This window comes from Leuciscus leuciscus, assembly GCF_965113295.1.
Source record: "Leuciscus leuciscus genome assembly, chromosome: 25".
Lineage (NCBI taxonomy): Eukaryota > Metazoa > Chordata > Actinopteri > Cypriniformes > Leuciscidae > Leuciscus > Leuciscus leuciscus.
In genome coordinates this window covers 15904849-15926600 of record NC_138724.1, presented here as the reverse complement: position 1 = coordinate 15926600, position 21752 = coordinate 15904849, and the positions used below count along the sequence as shown (strand labels likewise).

The following is a 21752-nucleotide window of genomic DNA, read 5'->3' as shown; positions in this document are numbered from 1 at the left end:
GTACACTGCATAAAACAACATATCCTACAATTCAATGCTCAACTTCCATTTTCATTGAGATTTCAATCACAATTTTTAACATACTTCTTTGACTGCCAAAACATTATGCAAATAAAATACAAAATAATGTTTTTACCTGAAAGCCATTTTAACTTGAGGCTGAATTGTCATGCAACATAGTAATGTGATGTGGCAATAATGTATAGTATTTCTATTCAGTAGTATAGTAGTGTAAACTGTTTATTATTTAGTATCCCATTCTGAACACAAACATTCGTTTTTTTCATCGTTAGATGGAACCAGGAGACTTGCTGTCAATATGAGTTATACAGAACCACTGGATGTTTGACATTGACATATTCTATTCTATAAACGATAATGAATCATTTCCACCTGCCTATCATAATCATGATCATCATAATCATAGTCATTAAAGGTAAAAAAAATGAACTGGAAAAAAAGATTCTGTCCTTTTTGTGGAGTAAATTATGCTGGTATCATTACAGTTCTTAATGATTGACTGGTCCCTCATGTTGGTCTCCAGAACAGCCCCTAATATCAGTCCACCAGACCTTTGAATGAAGCTTTCGGCCCAGGCTGGTGTCATTGTGATTGAATTACAGGGTGCAGAAGGATTGTGGGTGATCAGCTTGGTGCTGTGCACTGATAGCATTAAGTCATCCATTCTGCATGGTGAGAGAGAGTGATTCAGGGTTCAGTCGACCATAAACGGGTCTAATTGATCTGGGCTCAGTTCACTTGACTCTGCAGTTTTCACACAAGAGTTCACCACCATTTCACCACAGGACTGGCCCTGCATTGCATTATAATCATGTGGGTAAAATGCTTAAAAATCAAAAGATAATTGTTATACCTATATATTAATGAAACTACATTTTCATTAATATATGAAATTTTGCATTTAAATATATTAATATATATAACTATATATAACTATATATATATATATATATATATATATATATATATATATATATATATATATATATATATATATATCAATAAGTGGTGTGCGGTGGTGTTTTAAAATGAGGCAAAGTTCTCTTAGATTTTTTATATATATATATCAAATGTAAATTTATGTCCCTGTTACACTTAATGTTTCTGGTTAAATTACATACACACATTAAATAAAAAAGACATACTAAATACAATTGTATACAATATGTATTGTTCTATTTATTAAAACCAAGTATAAATGTAATGAAGCATTTTTACATTTATTCCAAAATAATAACTAAAGGCAGTAACAATTTAAACAATGTTTATGTTGTTATATTTTTGTAATATTGATTATTTCCTGCATGGGCTGTTGATTTAAAATTTTTAAAGGTCCCATTGCACGGATTATTTTATTATTTTAGAAAGTTTCCTGGGGTGCCCTTATAATGTTAGTATGTTTTTTAGATCAAAAGTTGTTATAATTTAGAAATAAAAGGCATATTTCCTAGCCTGATTTTAGCCTCTGATTTGAACGCTCTGCCTGAAGGGGCGTGTCTGCTGTGAGACTTCAGTGTAAACGCCCACTGCTGTGATTGGCTGACATGCTTGGATATGAAATATTTAGCATTACATGTGGAACTCTCTCGAAAACATTTACTATTACAGCTATTATACGTTTTTACTATTACAGCTATCGTGAATAACGAATCGTGATAAGTTTTTAAGTCCTAAGTATTTAGATCTATTCCCATCACATAAAAGGTTGCAGTGATGAGCATTGAGCAGATGACAGCCTGTTGATCGCGTGAATGAAGATCTTATCATTGCAACGCATTTTCTGCACTCTCACTAATGATTTCACCAATGCAAACATGAGGTAAATACAGTAAGAGCTTCGTTGTGCAGTGTAACAGCGTCATTGATTTCATAACGAGTTTTGGCAAGTGTCCAGATAAACTCGCGCTGTGTGATTGACAGCTTGGGCGATTGGAAAGGGATTGTTCTTTGATCGCTTTCTGTATATATATTAATCACAGTTTAAGTAAGATTATTTTCATCCTACTAAGAGAAACGACTTGAAGTTGATCGTTTAGAAGTCACTGGCTTGATTTACTGATGCATAAACAGTATTGAACGATTTTGAGAGAAAGATTATCTGTCTGAACTTGAACAATAACACATCAGACATTCACATAACCCACTGGTTCTTCAGAGGCTCGGGTGAAGGAACTAAAAAATAATTTTGTGTTCATTTGTACATCCAAACACTCAGAAACCACTTCGCTCGATTGCAAGCCATGATGTCTCTCGAGGAAAAACCAATATCGCGCTCGCACAGCTCATTTTCTCATGGGCGGGCCAAATTCTTTTTGCGGGCAAAGAAGAGAAAGGGGAGGTAACCTTTCCCCTTATGACGACATAAGGGGAAGATTTCTAGATTCGCCCGTCTGAGCTTTCATTTTCTCAAAAATACCCAGGGCCTGGTTTACACCCATCAAAACGTCTAGCCACTGGAGGACCATAGGCAGGCTAGGGGAACTCATATTAAGGTTAAAAAACCTCATAAAGTGAAATTTTCATGCAATGGGACCTTTAACATCATCAGAATCACGTGACTGTAAACAAGTTATTCATAAAGAGAGCCATTTACTTCATTCCTGAATGTATCAGCCATTTTAATCGAATGAATGAAGGAATGACTCAGTGACTTACTCATTTAGACATTTATTGTCAACTACCGGCAGTTGAAGATTCTTGAGTGTCATTTCATTAATTTTTACTCACTCTCATGGCTGTTGAAGCCTAAAAGTTTATGTGTAAAAAATTCGATCAATTAAAATATATTTTTTTTCTAAAGCTATTTTTTCTAATGTCTATTTGATGCTTTTCTCATTTAAAACAACAATGACTTTAAATTATCGTTTGGGGGTAATTTGTCAGCTAAATTTGATGTGTGATTAATATTTTATACAGGGCAACGGTACATAACAAAACGAAAACTAAAACTAAAACGTAAAAATTTGAATATAAAAAACTGAAAATGTAAAAACAAAATTTAAAATATTAATTAATACAAAATATATATTTTCCCTCTTGTTTATACTCTTTAAATAATTATGCATATACATGTTTTATATGTAAGCATTTTTAGATTGCAATTATCAGTAGAACATTATACATAAAAAAAATTGAAATTAATGTTTATGTATGAATTTTTTTATTTTTTTGTCTTTGAGGTCAAGCTACCATAATCAATCGGGTAAGGCCTCAGCTTTATCAATTTAATTAGCTTAAGAATTTCATTATTCTAGACCCCAGATAAAATACCAAACATTTACATTTACAAATTTTAAATTTATCAGTATAGAATTAACAAAAACCTGACATTAAAGGTGAAGCATACTTTTTTTAATGTTATTTTTCCCTCTATTCCTGTTTAATTAATTAAAGTCAACTAAACAACTAAGTAATTAATTTACTTATAAGCTAGGTTGATTTCCTGAAAAAGTGTCAAAATACAGTGCCAAAAATATACCGTGCACATGCACAGGGACAGGTGTACAAACACAAGGGCCCAAGTCTGTCGTGATGGACAGCTCTTTGCGAGATTCACTTAATCTGTTTGGAAATGAACACCGGTAAGAGAGCAAGCACGCCTCTGAATCATGTACAGCCATCTTTATCCGTGCACTGTGCATAGACTCGGCCAGAGCGCTTACATAATCCAGTTAAAATACACCCCCAGTCACATGTAGCATTCAGCCCTGTGGGGACAGAGAGAGAGAGAGAGAGAGAGAGAGAGAGAGAGAGAGAGAGAGAGAGAGAGAGAGAGAGAGAGAGAGAGAGAGAGAGAGAGAGAGAGAGAGAGAGAGAGAGAGAGAGAGAGCCTACTGCCGCTAGGGCTGTGCTGGCAGCTGTTCAGACATTCACACACACACACACACACACACACACACACACACACACACACACGCACAAAGCCATTAAAGATTCAACTGTAATTCGTTGCCAGAGTTTCAGTGCCCTGCCTGCATGTGAACTGTCTGTGGAAAATCGAGCCAAGAGCTCTCTCTCCGAGCACATGTGACTGTGTGGAGTCTTACGAGAAAACACTCACACACACACACACACACACCCACACACACGCGTAAAGACAAAAAAAACAGGACGTCCAGCCCTTTAAAGTCACAGTGCGGGCCTCCAGTGTCCGTTTGGCTAATGGGTGACGGGCACGTCATGCGCAATTTCGACATGACTTCAACAGAGACAACCATGACTGATCTCTTTAAGGAGCAGAGCTGACGTGAAAACCCACATAATCACCCGGGTACATCTGGCCAGCCCTGTCTGAAAACACGCAGTCTCACCATCTGGGGTGGCACACAAACATGAGCCTGATCACCAGTTCACCAGCGTTACACCACCTGGTCATTCTATGGTCACATCTATTAGTTATGCAAGTGTCTTTAATATTAATAACTGTTGAATAAATAAGGGTTGTTTAGGGGTGCGGTGGATCTTTGCTCGAGACCCTTGCCTACTTTATTATTTATCAGCACTGCGGCTCTGGATGTACTAATGCATTCAATAGGAACTACAGTAGGCTAGTATAGGAACTATTATGTGTCTTGTGTTATGAAGGGCAAAATCTCCTTACCCCTGTCACTCAGAATATTGTTTTTTTTTAAATAAAATAAAATTAAAGCACTTCTCATCCAGTTGGGTGAAGAAAACGGCTCATCGATTAAAGGTAATTTCCAATGATTTACCGGTATTTTGGTACTGATATGTGAATGGTATCTAAGCGGTAAAAAAGACGGAACGTTGCTTGTGAGAAAAGCGAAATTTGTTCTGCGAAAAGCGAAAAGTTCTGGTAATTTTACGGTAATTTACCGCGATTGCTGTGTGAAAGGAGCTGGTGAATGCATCACAGAAGAAAACTGTCTCTTAGTTTTTAAAGTCACGATCATATCCGCAATGTAATGCGTTTAATAGCATTCTGTGGTGGAAAGGCTTTGTTTTGCTAAAGTTAATTCCACAGCATTCTAAGTATCTTAAATATAAAACTATTACGGCAAAACAACTCATTTACGGGTTGTGAACAGAAATGTAAAAAAATGCAACGGTATAAACTTGTTAATTGATTAACTAAAGCCTTGTTCACACCAAGGACGATAACTAACGATAACGATAAAGATATAGCATTAAAAAATCATTCTATATGTAAAATAATAACAAAATCCACACCACAACTATGATAACGTGCCAGACGTATGATAATGTTATTTGTGTAAAATATTGATGTACTACGATAGTCATAATGTTGAAATAATTGTAAATATTTTAATAAATATTGAAATGGTTTATGTTTATTATTTAAAGATTGTCTCGGTCTAGGACATGGGTACAATAAAACCTCTATATAAAAGCCATTTGAAAAGAAGCAAAAACAAATGATCGAGGCATTTCGAAGTTTCCAGATGTATTGTGACATTCATATATATATATATATCAAATAAAACATAAACCCCTACAGAAAAGTGCCTAAAGTTGATCATATAACATATAGAAGGAGTAAAAGCAGAAGGGCAGAACATCTCAAAGCCTGTTTTGTACAGCTGACTTAGTTACATAATCAATAAACACAGCACATGGATTTCCACCCCGAACAATGTCTCTGTCTGGAATAATCCTGTTAGATTTAGAAACGGCCTGTTGCTCACCGCAAAACTCTGTTCGGAGTGTCATGTTCTTTCCCCCCTTCAGCACGATTTAACTTACTCACACGTTATTTCTATGAAGGTGTGGGCTGAATGGGTTTTATGATTGCTTGTAATGTGGGCCACAGGCTGTGTACTCATCTGCCATCACTCACGTTTACACACACACAGAGCTCTGGTTCAGTGTGTAACACAGAGAAGCACGCGCCAAAACTTAATTTACCCTTACAAAAAAATAAGTATATTTTTAAGTATACTGTATACTAATATCTGCTATTATACTTGTGTATTATTTCAAACTACTTGGGACAAAATTGGACCACTTTCAGTGAAGAAAAGTACATTTTAAGTATACTGTGTAACAATTGTAAACTTTAAGTACACAACTTCTTTACAGCTGTTTTTCATTTGTACTGTAATAATACTATAAGTGAACTTATAGGTGTAGTTTACTAGTTAAATACATGTTTTAGTTTATGAAGAGTATTTTAAGTGAACTTAACAACATACTTATAGTTTACTATTTATATATTATTTTTGCATTTTAAGTATGTTCAAGTTTAAGTTTTTTAATACTTGAAATATACCGTTTAACTGAACTTTAACTCTTTCCCTGCCAGCATTTTTTGGATTAACTATGTGAAAAAAAGCTACTCAATCAAAAGAGTAAACACAACTATTTAGAATACTTAATTATACTTTTTAAGTACAAAAGTAGACAAAGTATACTTGTTTTTTTAGCTTAAAAAAAAAGTATACTAATAGCACATTTGAACAAACTTCTTTTTGTAAGGGTAATCCTCCATTCTGTGGCAATGCAGTTTAAACATAATTTTGTCTGCAATAAAGGGACATGTTACTTCAAATGCACAGTTGAAAACAATTCCATCTTCATAATATTTAAAGTTCACGTGTTAGTGTTCCCTCGCGCTATTTTCCAACCTCCCTGAAGCAAATGAAGTGGGAGGTCACCAACCATGGGCGATGTGCAATGCATCTACAAAACCACATAGCTAAATATAGTGAATAAGATGTCAAGAACAAGATGTCCATGTGACCCCCCGAAACCCCCTACCAAAAAAACAACAACCTGTTTTTGATGTGAGATTCACACTTTTCTCCAGAGTGAGAGCAGAGATTCATTTAGCCACCTGTGGAGGTGAAATTCAGGACAGAGGATGATTTTCTCTCTCTTTTTTTATGAATGAGATAAAGAAAGTCAATGAGAAATCCAGCATCTCCCCGCGATCCTCCATCCTAGTGAATCATCGGGTCCGTCAGACAGTGCTTCTAAATCACCAAGCCAATTTTCACCTGTGACTCATCGTCGGCCAGCCACACGGACGATGGGCTGAGCATCAATGCCTTGTATGAATATGTGTGGCGGAGAGACCAACACGCTCAAGTGTTCAATGGACCTTGTAATTGCCGAGTGTGAAAGCATTCACTCCATAACAGCATTTTGAAATGATTATGATTCAGGAAGTCAAGGATGTAGCTGTTCACGATTACGAATATGGAATGTGAGAAGTATACTAAGGTGAATTGCATAAAACATAAAAGGTTTGATTTCATAAAATAAAATAAATAAATAATAGGAAATTAAATAAGAAATAATAATAATATTATATATATATATATTGCATGAAGAAACTGAAGATAATCATTCATATTATTCATATTATTTTCATTATGATTGAGCACATTTTCTGTCATTACACAACACATCTGGGTATTGACTTTTCCTCACCATATTTTCATTACTTAAATGCAGTACTTTTTATGTATTAAAATGAGACAAAAAAATCTGGATAGCCTATATTACTGTTTCTTTCTCACATTAAAGTAATGAAAAAAGTAATGATAATGGGACTTTTAATAAAACATTTTAATAATAAAAATGCTTAATTGTCTTTAAGCACAATATAATTTCTTATTTATTTCTTTAACTCTGATGATTGATCTAAGTATCGGACAGTATTTCGGCCGATTCATTTTTCTGTAATTACTTAAATATGTAACATCTGTAATATGTTTCTCATAGAAGCTTTCATTATCTTGAGGTGACAGTAAATCTTCATGGTCTATGATTAAATGCAATAAACCAATAATTATCTCCCACTTATACAGTAATCTTCTTTACACCACAAGTTTGTTTCTTTCGATGTAAACAGACTAGGTATATTTTTGATAAGGTGGATTGGAAACTACAACATGTCGTCAATAAATATTTCAGAGAAACATATCATCGCTAATTGCCTAATTGTGGTAGAGAAATGACTGATAGAATAGGAATCATAGCTTATGTTTCAGGTGTTCCTTTTTTGGACTTTTATTCCCACAAGTTGTAAACTTAACTGCTGTGTCATTTGCTTACCCTGTGATGATTAGGTTCAGCGTATTGCATCGTATTGCACATTGTAAAGTGGCCAAGCTGAGCACTCTGAGAAAACCTCATTTGCAAATAGCTTCCAGTTGTTTTCTTTCCATCCTTTCAAGCGATGTTTCGCGGGGTGTTTTGGACACCGTCAACAGGTTAAGAACGTTCGAGTGCGACTGCACTGTGTCCCAACAAAAGGAAGAATAAGAGAGTAAAGATTGCCGGCCAATAGCATATTGCTATATTTGCTGACTCCCGCCTAAAAGGGAGGGTCACCGCTGCTGTTTTTAGCAGCACGTCTAGTGTTTGCAACACATCTTCTTCGCATCTAAAAGAGATGATGTTGAGAAATATAGTTATCATTCACTGCCTCTCGTTGTAACCTCAAATAGAATCAACACAGCTGAGCCACACTTAAGACCTTATAAAGAATCTTTCTACAGTCACATAACTGATATTTCACGGACAAAAAAGGTCCATTAGCGATGTATGAAGCACAGCTCACACTTTAAAACCAAGCAACTTTCTGCAAATTTGAGAGACCAACTTTTTGGCCCTCGCACACGCAAAACTCCACACTGAAAAAAACAATAAGTAACATTTACTCAATTTTTCATATGGAATTGAGTAAACTCTACTTAACCAAGTTAAGTGAAAGTAACAAAGAAAATAAGTAATTTAACTTGGCTAGTAAAAGGTTGAGTAATATTTATATAGTTGAAGTTTCCTTTGCAATACATTTCACTCAAACAATTTAATATTGAATTAAGTATATGCTTTACTTAAAAATACCAAAGTAATTAATACAATAGATATTGTGTAAGACAGCATATCTACATATCAGATGTTAAGCGTCATGTGAACGCAGAGACCTCAATACTTGGTAGACAATACACAATGACGGTAACATTTGATGGATCGTTTTTGTGTTTGAATGTGTCATTTTGAGTAGAAAATGGACTCCAAATGGCACAAAATGGCACGTTACTAATCCTAACAACAAAAGCAATGATGAAACAGTGTAAATACAGTTTGAAAACAGTGAAAATCAACCTCATTAATTATTCAAGGCCCAGTGCATGATGAGAACACCAGTATCAGAAAAGTTGAGTAATTTTACTTAATTTTATAACGTTGATATAACTAACTAGCTTGCCTGAACTAACTTTTTCATGTAAATTACATTGTTTTTTTCTGTAGTATTTACTTGACCACAAAATCATTTTGATCAGTGCAGAGCACACAGATTCCTGTTGAAATGACTGAATTTCATCTGCAAAATTTCGCTGCAGTCCGTAACTTTTTTTGTTCAAAATTTACACAAATTATATAATAGGCGAGTACATCATGAATCCATTTTCTCAAACCGTGTTTTTGTCTTATCCTGAATCACTACAGTGCACCTATAATAAGTGTTTATATTTGGACTATCTTAGATTGGTACGGGTCGTACCACTGCAGAGTGGCCCAGTCCCTGCGTGACTCGTCATAGACATAAACAGAGAGAAGTAGCTCCGGCTACAATGTTCTTCCACAAGACGCATGAAGTTTTGTTTATTAACTGCTAGAGCGGCAAAAGTTACGGACTGCAAGTGATTCCAACCTTATCATTCTTCTGTGCCATTATCGCTATAGTTGTGGTGTGGACTTCTCGATTCTCTCAGAATTAGAACAATTATAGTTATCGTTATAATTATAGTCCTTGTTGTTAACTGGCCTTTATATCGAGAAACAGTCACAGCAGGACCTTATAAATTGGCCCGAACATGCTATTACTGGCCTCAGTAGGACCCGTTCCCAGAAGAAAGTCTGCATTTAAAACCAGACCGGTTTGTGTCACTAATCCATCTGGGTGGCGTCTTTGGCTAAGTCAGAACCCACAATGTTTTGTTAATGTTCTCCTGGTAGTCAAATACCGACAGGAACTGAGAGGGAGAGATTTGGAAGAAACATTCAGTTCACATCAATTATGACTTTCAATTGTGCAAAGCCGAAAGGAGAGACAAGAGATGGGTGGGTTTTTTTCTCTCACATGTGCTCACGTTTTCCGGGGAGGAGGACTATGACTCATCGGCTCCAGCCGTTGAATCTTTGTCTGGACTCCAACCAGAGATCCCACCCCCCAGAGAGAGACTGCGAGTCCTCATTTGCTCTCTCACCTTCCCAGCCACCAACTTGAACAACCACCACAGCATGAACATACCAGTGGACACAGACCACCTGGCATGCCCTTTTCCTCCCGTTTGGGCTGTTTGAAAAAGTGCGCTGAATAACGTATGACGGAATATATCTGCACAACTTCACCTGCTGTGAGGCTTTTAGAGAAAGCGCAACATTCTTAACACAGCAAGTGAACTGCTCTGGAATGCTTTTCCACCCTGCCCCCCCTCACCATGGAAACTCCACGGGCTGCTGTGTAAAAACAGTGCGAGCGTAAAGGCAGCACGTGTGCAACCCGACACGAAACAGAACGTGGCCTATCACGTTCAGCCTCATTCATTCATTCCACTTGGTCCACATACGAGCAGCTGTGCACATTGCAGTCAGTCGGGGGCAGGTAAGGATAAGCGCCGCTACGGGTCTCCTGCATCCAGTGAAACAGAGAGCAACAGTAGCAATGCTGCACATTGAATCGCTCCTTAGACACATGTGTTGCTGGCTCGTGGTGCATGCAAATGTTTGTTTACAGTTGCAAAATGATCAATAGACCTAAAAGTGTACTAGAAGTTGTAAATTCCTAGTCCATAGGTCAATATCATGAAAAAAAAACTGAAAATTCTAATTAGTAAATTTATCAATATCTATAAAAATTAGCCTTAAGAACCAATATGTTTTTTTGGTTAAAGTTATTGTTCACCTTTATCCCCAAATACTCATTAATGTTATGTCATCATGATATATTACTTAATTTTTTTTTTGTAATACCCATTTTTTAAATTTAAATAAATTATAAACAAAATAAGTATAACTTATATAACATCTACAAACACACACACACACACACACATATACACAATACACACCATAAAGTGATACATAATGACATGTCTTGTAATATGTCTTATGGAACCTTTGAAACCCCTGTTGTAACAAGTAAAAGTGAAAAATCTATGTACTTTTACAAACTTTTTCTTTATTTGGAGTGTCAGACCCTCCCAAACTCCCCCATAATTAACATCCTTGCTCTATGAACAAACATGATACGTTTTAAAGTTGGAAGTTGCGATAGTCTTTTCTTCCCTACTGTGACATAGCCTACATCTGAGTGAAAGAAGATTTTTTTTTTTTTAAAGATGGGACCTCATTTTGTCCATCAGGAATTGATTAGATGGTTGTGGTTTGCTATTGGTTGATCTCATGTGAGTGACAGGTTGCCCCGCCCTCGCGCCAGTAAATATGTCATCAGAGAAAATAAGAGATGTCACTGCAACAAGGAGAGGAAGTTATGTTGATTGAAGTTTAGGGGGACACAGAATTACAGAAATAATGATGTACATAAATCAAATATACTGCAATATTCAAGAATTGTCCAATTTGATTTCATGGTGACTTTAAAAGCAACTCAACCCAAACATATGAGAGGGAGGTGCATATCTGGCGTCATCGCATCCGAGCTAATGAGGTATAAAAAAAAAAAAGTTAGTAACTGTGAGCAACAACCAAAAAAAAAAAAAACGCTAGCAGTTGACATTCTGTCCTGCTGTTGGAATGAAACCGATCCGCGTGTCCACGTGTTTTGTTAATTTGCATATTATTTTAATATGTAAGCTCATCTCCCCTATCAGTCCGAGCTGGCTTCCAACGCAATCTCTATTTGTCAGATTCGGGTCTGGAAGCACAAATCGGATCGCTCGGCGTTTTAGGGCCCGCCCTCTCAGACACGTTGCCTTGGGAGAAGTAACACGGGGCCACACAACTGCAGGTCTACATCACTGAAACCACGTACGCTTCTCAATAGAGGCTCGATCGGGCGCTCCAGTTGTCTTTGGATATACCGCTGAAACAAAGGACAGTGCGGCCATTCGTCCCATCCGGCTTGAGGTAGGATTCGCGTTTTAAATAAAAGCGATTTCACTTATAGGAATAACAGTGAGGTAACGTTAACTTATAGGGCTTTATGTGTAAGTTATGTATGTGTAGAGATGTTCGAAGATGCCGCTGCGTGAACAGAGGCATCCGCCTATTAAATGATACACATGCGTTCTTAATGTTAAATACTGATGCATTCATTGTATTAAATGTAGCTTATATGATAGAAATGAGGTGGTCAATCGTGTCTTTTGTAATAGTTCGTGGCTTTGTTCATATCCGTTTTTTTTTTGTTTTTTTTTGTCGAGAGTATTCGTTTTAATATATAGTTAAACCTAATAGGCATATAGGTAAGTTAGCCTGATAACATTTTGTAATATGTTTGAAAAGGCCAAAAATTGCGGTGGTCTTGTCTTGGAAAGGGTGTATTAAGGTGTTAGTCATCACCAGGGCCCCACCCTCAGATATCAGACAGGTACATTTATTCTGTTATTCATATTAGTATTTTTAATATTAATATACATGTTGCCCATAGCAACCTATATTACGTGAAGGCGTATAAGAAATACGTCTCGGTTACATGACTTCCTACATTTGCCTTTGCGCGAAATGCCGCTATTAAATAATTGTCACGTGCCCGCTTTGTCTTTACACTGGTAACCAAACGTAAACACAGTGAAAATAAACCTTTCAATGATTGTCTTTGTTTTGTCAAATTAGCTGTTACCACACACTAATAAAGGGCCTTTTCATCCCCGTCCCCAGCTGTCGACAAAACTTGTAAAGTATCCGATGTAGGCAGTATTTCGATTTGAAAGAGGAGTTTGTTCGCTAACGGCAGTCGTGCTAAACGCGGCGTTTTGTTTGATTCAACTTTTGGTGAAACTAGTACTGACAGGAAAAATCTGATCAGCAGTTACATCCATTTGGAAGGCTGAGCTTTGTAATTGTTATAAAGCCAATTAGTCGCGTGCTTGAGGTAGAGCTATTACATAATGTGGCTTTATTGGCAGGGCAGAGCTCTGGCTCAGCAGTCCATTTGTTTGCAATGATACCGACCAGCTGATGGACGGATTAAATGCCCAAGAGATGTGAATGTGCTTAGGCAATCTGAAAATCCTCGTGCGTGCACAATGACTACGAGCCGAGAACTTGCTAGATAAAGTTGAAGTACTTCTATTGTATAATAAGGTATTTTCATTTTAGTAAAAGTTACATTTAGAGTTTATTCTAAAATATGTTTTGGGGAAAAAAACCATCCTTTTGTAATAACCGAAAGTGAATGTTATACTGTAAAAAAAAATCCCATAAAATTACTTTATTTGTTCAACCTAATGTATCCACAATGATTCTGTTTTTGTATTAAAAACAACAACTATGTTTGGTATTAATTAAGGATGGTGTGTGTGCAGTTTCCTGGGGATTTTATTCATTTAGGCATAGCATATTTTTTGCATCATACATGTCCTGTTAATTCATAAGAAGCCCGTCTATAAAAAGATGAGTGGTTGGTCGGCAGTAGCTTCTGTTAAACATACGCTTTTAGCAAATATTCATGGCTTGGCTCATTAATCAACGTTGTCAACACTCTTTATATGCGTATTCCTTAAGGCATGTCTATTATGAGGTACCAAGGAGTGATGGAATTGAGAATACAAGCTGAAAAATTACTGGTAATGCTCAAGGCCGCAGATCTGGTCCCAGCTGTGTGTTCCTAGACTATTTTCAAATCACCCTCTTTTAAAAGCATGCCCACAAACTAATTAACTTCTAAATGTAAGCAGCGTACACTACCAGCTTGTGCCTAAATCGAACGTGCAAGTAATGTATGATTTTGAGCAATTTATTAATGAAATTCTGCTGAAAGAACGTTTTATTTCCAGGGCCTTTGTTCTGTCAAATGGTGGTCACCATGGCTGCGACGTTCTGGTCTCATTGAATAAACAAACAGGGCTTTAAATATGTGCTGTTTTTGTATCACCTGCTTCAACACAGACTTGTTAGTTCTGTATTACTTAATTTTCAAAGTGTTTTTCAATTAGGTGCAATCAGAACAAACAAATGCATGTGCTTCACAGGGCGCAAAATTGTTCTAAAAAGACTAGAGCATAAAATCTTATTTCAAACATCTTAGATTTGAACAAATAAAGCCCGTCTCCTCCTGTTGCTACAATATTATGCATGAATAAGGCTAATTTAGTTTTTTTTACAAAAATGTGTAATGGTATATTATTCTTTTAGGGTTTGTTTTGGTACTGTTCATGTACTGAAGAATCAGTGTTGTCATTGAAAACATAAGAATTAACCATAAAGGTCAGTTAGTTCTCGGCACTGTTCGTGAAACAGCAGTAAGTCTTTTTTTTTTTTTTTATGGCCGCTGTTTATCTTTAGTCTGTGTGTGAGACTCAGGTGGTGTGTCTGGAAAACACGCTGGTCTGAGCTGGCATGAATTCAGTATCCCACAGGATTTTATTGAAGATGCATGCTTAAGCTCTCGTTTTGGACCACTGGTATCTGCTAGACTATTAATCTTGCAAATAGGTCGGCTAATGAAGGTGGAATTTTTGCTTTTATATTGCTGCCAAAGCAATACAATGAAAGGGAAAACATTCCTTTTCTATTACACAATTTAATGCCAACTCATGTTGTATTGTGTAATAATGTTCATTATTAACGTGTATTGAATTTGGAGATTAAAGTACTCTGTTTCCCCTGCAGGTCAGTGATGGTCCATGCTGGTTAGACCCTGCTTCCTAAGATGTCAGCTTCAGATTCGGACTATTCCATTGACTGGCTGGCCAGTGACGATGAGGACAACGATAGCGAGTTAGAATCAGACTGTACCAAAGTGCAGGGACAAACCACCTTGCCAAAATCCCCCACCTCGGGGGTCGTCCAGGGGGTCCAAACTTGCCAGTCGCTCTCAAAGAGGAATGGAGATAAAGGGGAGGTAATGGACAAAGAGAACATGAGTTCTCGGGGAAGTTCTCCTTCTAGCTGCAATAGCTCTGACTACAGTGAGGATGGCAGCCATTCTCTCCTGGGACAAGGGGATCGGACCAATTACAGCCGGTGCCCGGAGAGCCCTATAGGCAAAAAGAGGCAGGCGCTGAAGAGAACACGGAGCTCCATGGTGCCGGAGCAAAGGGAGAGGCAGCTCACACCTGAACAAATGGAGAAAGACAGGCTGTACGCATGCAAGGTGAGACGTACCACTTTTTTGACTTGCCAGCATGCCAGGGAAGGGACATGGTGTTCTGAAAGACTATCTCCTACATGATCTATCTCCACCCGAGCAGAATAAATCAAAAAAAAAAAAATTGAAGCAAAACCACTTCCAGGAAGACCCCTCCTCCTTGTGTTCTTTCTAGGTGAAAAGTGAATGAGTCACACGAGGCCACTGAATGAAAAAACGCAGTGTTTTCCTCTACCTTGTACAAATGCAGTGATAACTCGTTCCATTACATTTACATAAATGTGTGAGAGTAGATGAGTCACTTTTTGCATCAGTGTCATTGTTGTTAGGAAATTATGAGCCGTACAAAGGAATGTCCTAACTTGATGTTGTTTGTTTATGGTAATTGGCAAAGTGTGCTGTCAACACCCTGAAATGAAACAGCAAAACTCTAGAAAATATTAGAGAAATGCTAAACAATTAATAATATCCGACAGACGAATGAAATACTGAATGATGCTCTTTGTTTTGCAGTGCTTGGAGCTGCAGTGTTACATTCACCCACTGTCCTCAATCCTTAATGGCCTCCGCTCAGGCAGATACAGAGAACGTAAGTAATGCTTCTGATTTGTCTTATAGTCTAAAGCATCAGCCTTGATCCAAGAACTTGCCTAAAAAAAATCAGTATACAAGGAGAACTGCCAAACTAGAGGCAGCAGGTGATGACACGCTTCTCGGACCATGAGATTTGGTACAGAGATGTGTCATGAAACTACACGAAATGAGGCACCCAAATCAACCACAGTAATTTCCTGGTGGCACATGCTGCCTCGCTTAGTCATAATAAAACGTGTATGGTTGAAAGACGCATGTCTAAACCAGTGCAAACCGCACGGCTCCAAAAATACCCCAGGACCTCAAATGAAATACCGAAGACACTATAGAGATAAGCTCAAGGGTTTGGGTTCGCTGTTTCCATTGTGTCCTTGCGTAGTGGGATGAAATATTGTAAACATTTGACTCAGTTTTTTAATGTCGCTATTGTAACTGTTGATACAAGTAATGACAGTAAAATCTGCACCATCAAACTGTGTCCTAACAAGGCGACAAAGCGTGATTTAAAAAAAAAAGCTGTTTAGGTCACTTGGTTCCCATTTATGTAGTCCCGATCACACTGGATTAAAATCACATTCCTCATGTATATTAAACATCAAACATTGGAAAAGGATATACTAGCTGTGGAAGGTACGAAACATCTCAAGGTACCTTCAAGTCATAGAATGTAGAACCATGAAATTGAAGGCAAATGGAAAAGTGTGGAATTACTGTTCTTCGGTTTATGCATGCAAACAGATAACCGCCCACACAATATTCTGGTTGACTAACTGTTACATCGCAAAGTATTTTCGCTTTCAGTGCGGACAGGAAGATTACTAGTTACTGGAATCATGTTACGTCACGGCTGGTTGGAACACAGAAAAGCTTGACCTTACTGTAAAACACCAACAGATTAGGTATTACCGTTACTGGGTACTTAAAGAAAAGTTTTATTGGCTAGAGCCCCACATGTACTATAAAACAGGTTGCGCACCAGGCGGACCTGCTCATGAGTCTGGGACTGCTGTCAATGCAAGGGCTCTGGGTGACACTGGACTTCCTGGCCAGAGACAGCAAGTCTGTCGTCCCACGTGTTTCACAAGAACCCATCTGCCTCGCAGACGTAGCACAGCCTGTCAGAGACAATAAGCTGGCACTGCTCATAAAAGAAAAGGTTTAAACTGTATCTTCTCCTTTCACAGGCCTCAGCAGTTTCCAAGAGAGTGTGGCCATGGACCGCATCCAGAGGATAATGGGGGTCCTGCAGAATCCCTGCATGGGGTGAGTTCCCTACTGTTTCTTTTACTTCACTCACGGGCCAATTGAGGGTGGGAGGGCTTTAGTCCGCACAGCACTCCTTCGCAGATCGATCTGAGAGATGTTGTGTCCATTTACTTAATCTACTTCAATCCACTACTTGCAACGTTGTTTCGGTGTTCGTGTGTTAACGCACATTAGCCGTAAGTTAAGATTAAATTATCCCACGTCATTTGCAAATGACTTCTACGCCCTCTGCTCTGTCTGGAAGTCTTGTGAATGTCTTTGCTCTGAGGGTATAAGTGAACGAGACAAGGAGATGTGAAAACACATGGCTTAGCAGCATGATGCTTGGTCCAGAGCAGCAGGAGGGGAGGGGGGGGGGTCCGCTAGGCCAGTGCGGACCTGCCAGGCCAGTGCGGACCTGCCACCACAAATCTAAAAATGGCTGGACAAGAATAGAACTCAAACACGGGTCGTTAAAAATGTCCCAGCTCCTTGAGGGAGTAGCCTGTCATCCGATTGATTAGCCCTCCTCTGGCTAGACGGTGTAAAGTCTGTGATGTCGTCTTTGGGGGGGGAGTCAGTGCTTCTTTTGCATTGAATGACCTCATAATGGGTCAGGCTGGGCTTAGGTGCGTCATTTACTTTTCCTCTTAACTGCACCTGGCACGCAGCCCAGATCTGCTCTCATTGTATTGCATTGTGCTGCTTCACAGAGTCCAATATTCACGTGTGAGAGCAGAGTCTAGAACATCTAGATCGGTGGTGTACTTTGGGCCGCGTCCAGCAGTGTTGCAAACTGTGCGGCATGATAACACACCTGGCAAAAATACGCCTGAAGTGGGTATTCGGGGTTTTGGGTGGGGTACTAATTCAGGCCATCTGAACGAGGCACTGAGCCAATGCATCACCAAGCTGACACGAGTGGGGGCGTGGCTGCGTCCCCACCACCTGACCCCTGCTATCATTCACCCATTCCGTCATGCCAGCTGGCAAGTCCCCCAACGCAAAGGTGCATCAGAATAGGGAATATTGAAGTTAGTTTCACGACAGTAGCCATTTAAATTTGAAATGCTGAGAATGGGGCCATAGCAGATAATTTGTCATGTGACTTGCACTAATCCCCATTAACCATCTGTCGGGGACTGGTGCGAGTCAATGGGCACCATGTGCGTGTGTCTGCATCACTGCTCCTTAGCGCTACTATTTCTTTTCCCCGTGACGTGGACGTCAGTGCCCCGCTGCAGGCTTAAGTCTATATTTAGAGGCGAGGGAAACGGTTGCACTCCATGCCACGTGTGTGTACAAACATGTGAATCAACACAGGATGTGTTCTCATTTTGAGAAACACGTTTGTGTCTGTGTGTACATGTACGCATGATGCAGTGTACTTGCGGTTAAGTGTTCTTTCAACTCGCCTGACACCTAACAGGGTTACAGAACAGTAGACTTTAATTTTTAGTCACGTCAGTCACATTAAGTCTCAAACTGTTTTTTAGTGCTTCTGTGGGTAACCAGACTCAAATATTGTCCTTCCTGTGCCATGCAGAGAGAGATATGTTAACATCATTCTGAAAATGGAGGAAATGTTGAAGAACTGGTTCCCTCACATAAAACCTCAACGAAGCGACCAAGCCAATACTGCGGCGCTGATGGAGGAGACAACCCCATCTAAGAAAACCAAGGTAAGACTCTCTGAGAGCTGTCATGAACATGTGTAAGTTAAGACACCAGGCTGATTGAAAAGGAGAGACTGAAATGCCTATTATACTGTAATCACTGGGCCAGAGAGGAACATGACAGACAAGAAGGGATTAAAATCTATTTTTACAGTACAGAGGTATAAAATGCACATCTCATGTTCACTAAGAACAATGACGGAAAAGAACAGGTAATTTTGGAAAGCTTTCAGAGGGCAGATAAAAGTCAGAAAGGTAAAAGAATATTCTCATAGATTTTATATCCCTACACAAGTTATTATTGTAATAGTTTCTGGGTTAATGACCTGATGGTGTTTTTTTGGGGGGGATCTGTTAGATCTGTAGAAATGCAGTTCATACAAAGAATGATTTGTAAATATGTTCCTTAATTATTCATTCATGAATAATTGTAAAATGCCATGTGGTGCGACTCCCAGAAAACCATGATATTTATGAATGGCTATTTCTAAGTAAAAAAAAAAAAAAAAAAAAAAACAACTTTTCACCTTAAAGTATATTTCAATTTTTTAAAATATATTTAAGATGTATGTGAGGTTACATGAATTTAGGTTATGAGGAAATTTAATATTAGTTCTTGATGATTACACCACATGATATTTTTTAATGTAAACCATATGAAACCAACATTTGTAGAGCATATTTTTGCGTTTGTTTTTCACTAGATTTAAAACTAGTTTTCTTAAATCATAGCGAACCAATTGCAAAGAGATCCCCAGGAAAGGTTTGCTTCTGTTTGCATTTAAATCTTAAGTAATTTTCCCTCTTTCAATACTTTACAGTTGTCTCCAGCTACATCTCCCCTGCTCAATGGCATTGCAAACCCTGCCACCACAAGTGCCCTTTCAATGGGTAACAAGGCAATGAGAGTCAGCGACCTCACACCCCCGGGGCCCTACTCTGCAACCAACCTAAAATGGCTCCACACATCACCCATCTGCTCCCCGACGGCTGAACAAGCTCAGGGGACGGTTCGGAACGTTCTAACGGCTCACAGGGACAGTGACGCGACACAGGACAACTCTGTGTCCTCCAGCACGGACCGTCTATGTAAGACAGAGTCTGCTCCCAGTCGACCGCCTCCGGCCAAGATTAACGCGCCATGCCTTGAGAGACTTCTTAAATCCACAGAGAGTATCATCTCCCAGAAAGGCCCAGTCGGCTTGGGTGGCATGGCAGCTGGTGGATGGTCCTAGTCCTGTGAAAGGGCTCTGGGAGATCGGAGCCTAGCTTGAGCATGACTGCCCCCAGCTGGTCTGGAGTCACCCGACTCCAGCACAATCCCTGCCTCCATTCTAGCCTTGGGAAGAGGCACAGAATGCAGCAGAGGGAGTTCAGCGTAGCCCAGCAAAACAGTGACGCGTTCAGTTACAATCTGAAAAGTGTCGGAGTGTGATTTTTGTGCGTGTCTGATGTGTACGTCTGCGTCTATTCCCTTTCTGTTGGACTGCAGATTGCGTTGTAGCAGTGTGTGTGTGCGTGCGTGTGTGTGGGGAGGGGTGGGGGGGTATTAAGGTTTTGTGATCTTGGCTCAACTTCATACTTTACCTTTTGAGTTGGTTTCCTCTTGAAACAAAGAAAGAGGTAAATTCTCCTGTGGCGACAACATCCGATGAGGCAGCATATTGGTATCTGTGAAAAAGCGAATCTCTAGACAAAACAAAGCAGCCTTTTTTCCAGAAAGGGAAGAGGGGAAAAGAGGGAGGAATTTATTCTGGGAACACTTCAGATATTCCAGCGTGTTAGTGATCTCTATTGTAGGTGTGGTTGAATGTGAATTTATTGCTTTAGTTTGCTCTTTAAATCCACTCTATAGAGTTGATTTGATGTGACTGTTACTTCATAGGTTTAAAGTTCTAGATATGTTTTTGGTACAACGGTTCTACCTCATTCTGACACCGCATCTCTGGTAGTGTATGGATACAGTAAGAACGTACGTACACGCAAGTAGACTCCGAGCGAGGAAACTTCATAAAGCGCATAAATACAGCGAGCGAAACTTGCCTGTCACGCCGAACTAACACTTAACAAGAGAAAGCTCCGGAGGCTTGACTGGTGCCATTGTAAAGAATGTGAACTGCAAATTTTCGCTTTTTTGTTTGTTTTTGTTTTAAAGCCTCCCAGTTCAAGGGCATATAGTGCCTGTCAATTCGATGTCAAACTGTGCCTCTTCACTGGTTTTGAAGGGAGAGCGTGAACCATCCAGAATACCTGACGCCTCTGAAGGATGTACAAAAAGAAAATCAGGAACCTTCAAAACTCCTGCCATTCATTTTCTGCTATCAAGTAAATTATTTGAAACTCTTGCCAACTACTTCCTGTGGTCATGTGAGAAAAATGACATTTCAGTTTGCCACAGAGCTGGACAATATCTAAGAGGGAAAGGTATTAACTGTGTACATATTTGGAAAAGTTGTTAATTTACCCTTGCAAAGTGGCCTTTATAGTGTAATATTTTATACTTTCAGAAATAAATGTGGTTATATTTGTTTGCTGTATTCCATTTGTCTTCAAGCATTTTGTTTCAACTGATCACACATATATTGTTGACTGTTAAAGGTTTTTCAGTGGACAATGCTGATAACTAGACAGCAGAGTGTCTAAAATAAATGCAGAAAGTATGTTTATAAAATATTTGTAAGACATAATTTAAAGATTAATTGTAAAAAAAAAGAAATGATATATATTTATTCTAATGAATCTAACTATATATATTTTAACGAGTCTAACTATATCTCTATATCTATCTATCTCTATCTAATGAGTCTAACTATATATATTTTAACGAGTCTAACTATATTTTAACAAGTCTAACTCTCTCTCTCTCTCTCTCTCTCTCTCTATATATATATATCTCTATATCTCTCTCTATATATATATCTATCTCTATCTCTCTCTATATATATCTC

At 38.6% G+C, this 21752-nt stretch overlaps 1 protein-coding gene across 1 annotated transcript; it reads left to right on the top strand.

Moving 5' to 3' along the window:
- Positions 1-11872: 11872 nt before the first annotated feature.
- On the top strand, positions 11873-21341 carry ciartb (circadian associated repressor of transcription b). Its single transcript, XM_082159461.1, has 6 exons — positions 11873-12105; positions 14812-15295; positions 15803-15878; positions 17068-17146; positions 18675-18810; positions 19626-21341. The coding sequence occupies exons 2-6, from the start codon at positions 14852-14854 to the stop codon at positions 20037-20039; spliced, it is 1149 nt and encodes a 382-aa protein (XP_082015587.1). The 5' UTR covers positions 11873-12105; positions 14812-14851; the 3' UTR covers positions 20040-21341.
- Positions 21342-21752: the final 411 nt, after the last annotated feature.

Coding starts and splice junctions, on each gene's coding strand:
- ciartb (XM_082159461.1), top strand. CDS start 14,852: ATGTCAGCTTCAGATTCGGACTATTCCATTGACTGGCTGGCCAGTGAC. Junction 15,296..15,802: donor ACAGGCTGTACGCATGCAAG/GTGAGACGTACC, acceptor TTTGTTTTGCAG/TGCTTGGAGCTGCAGTGTTA. Junction 15,879..17,067: donor CTCAGGCAGATACAGAGAAC/GTAAGTAATGCT, acceptor CTCCTTTCACAG/GCCTCAGCAGTTTCCAAGAG.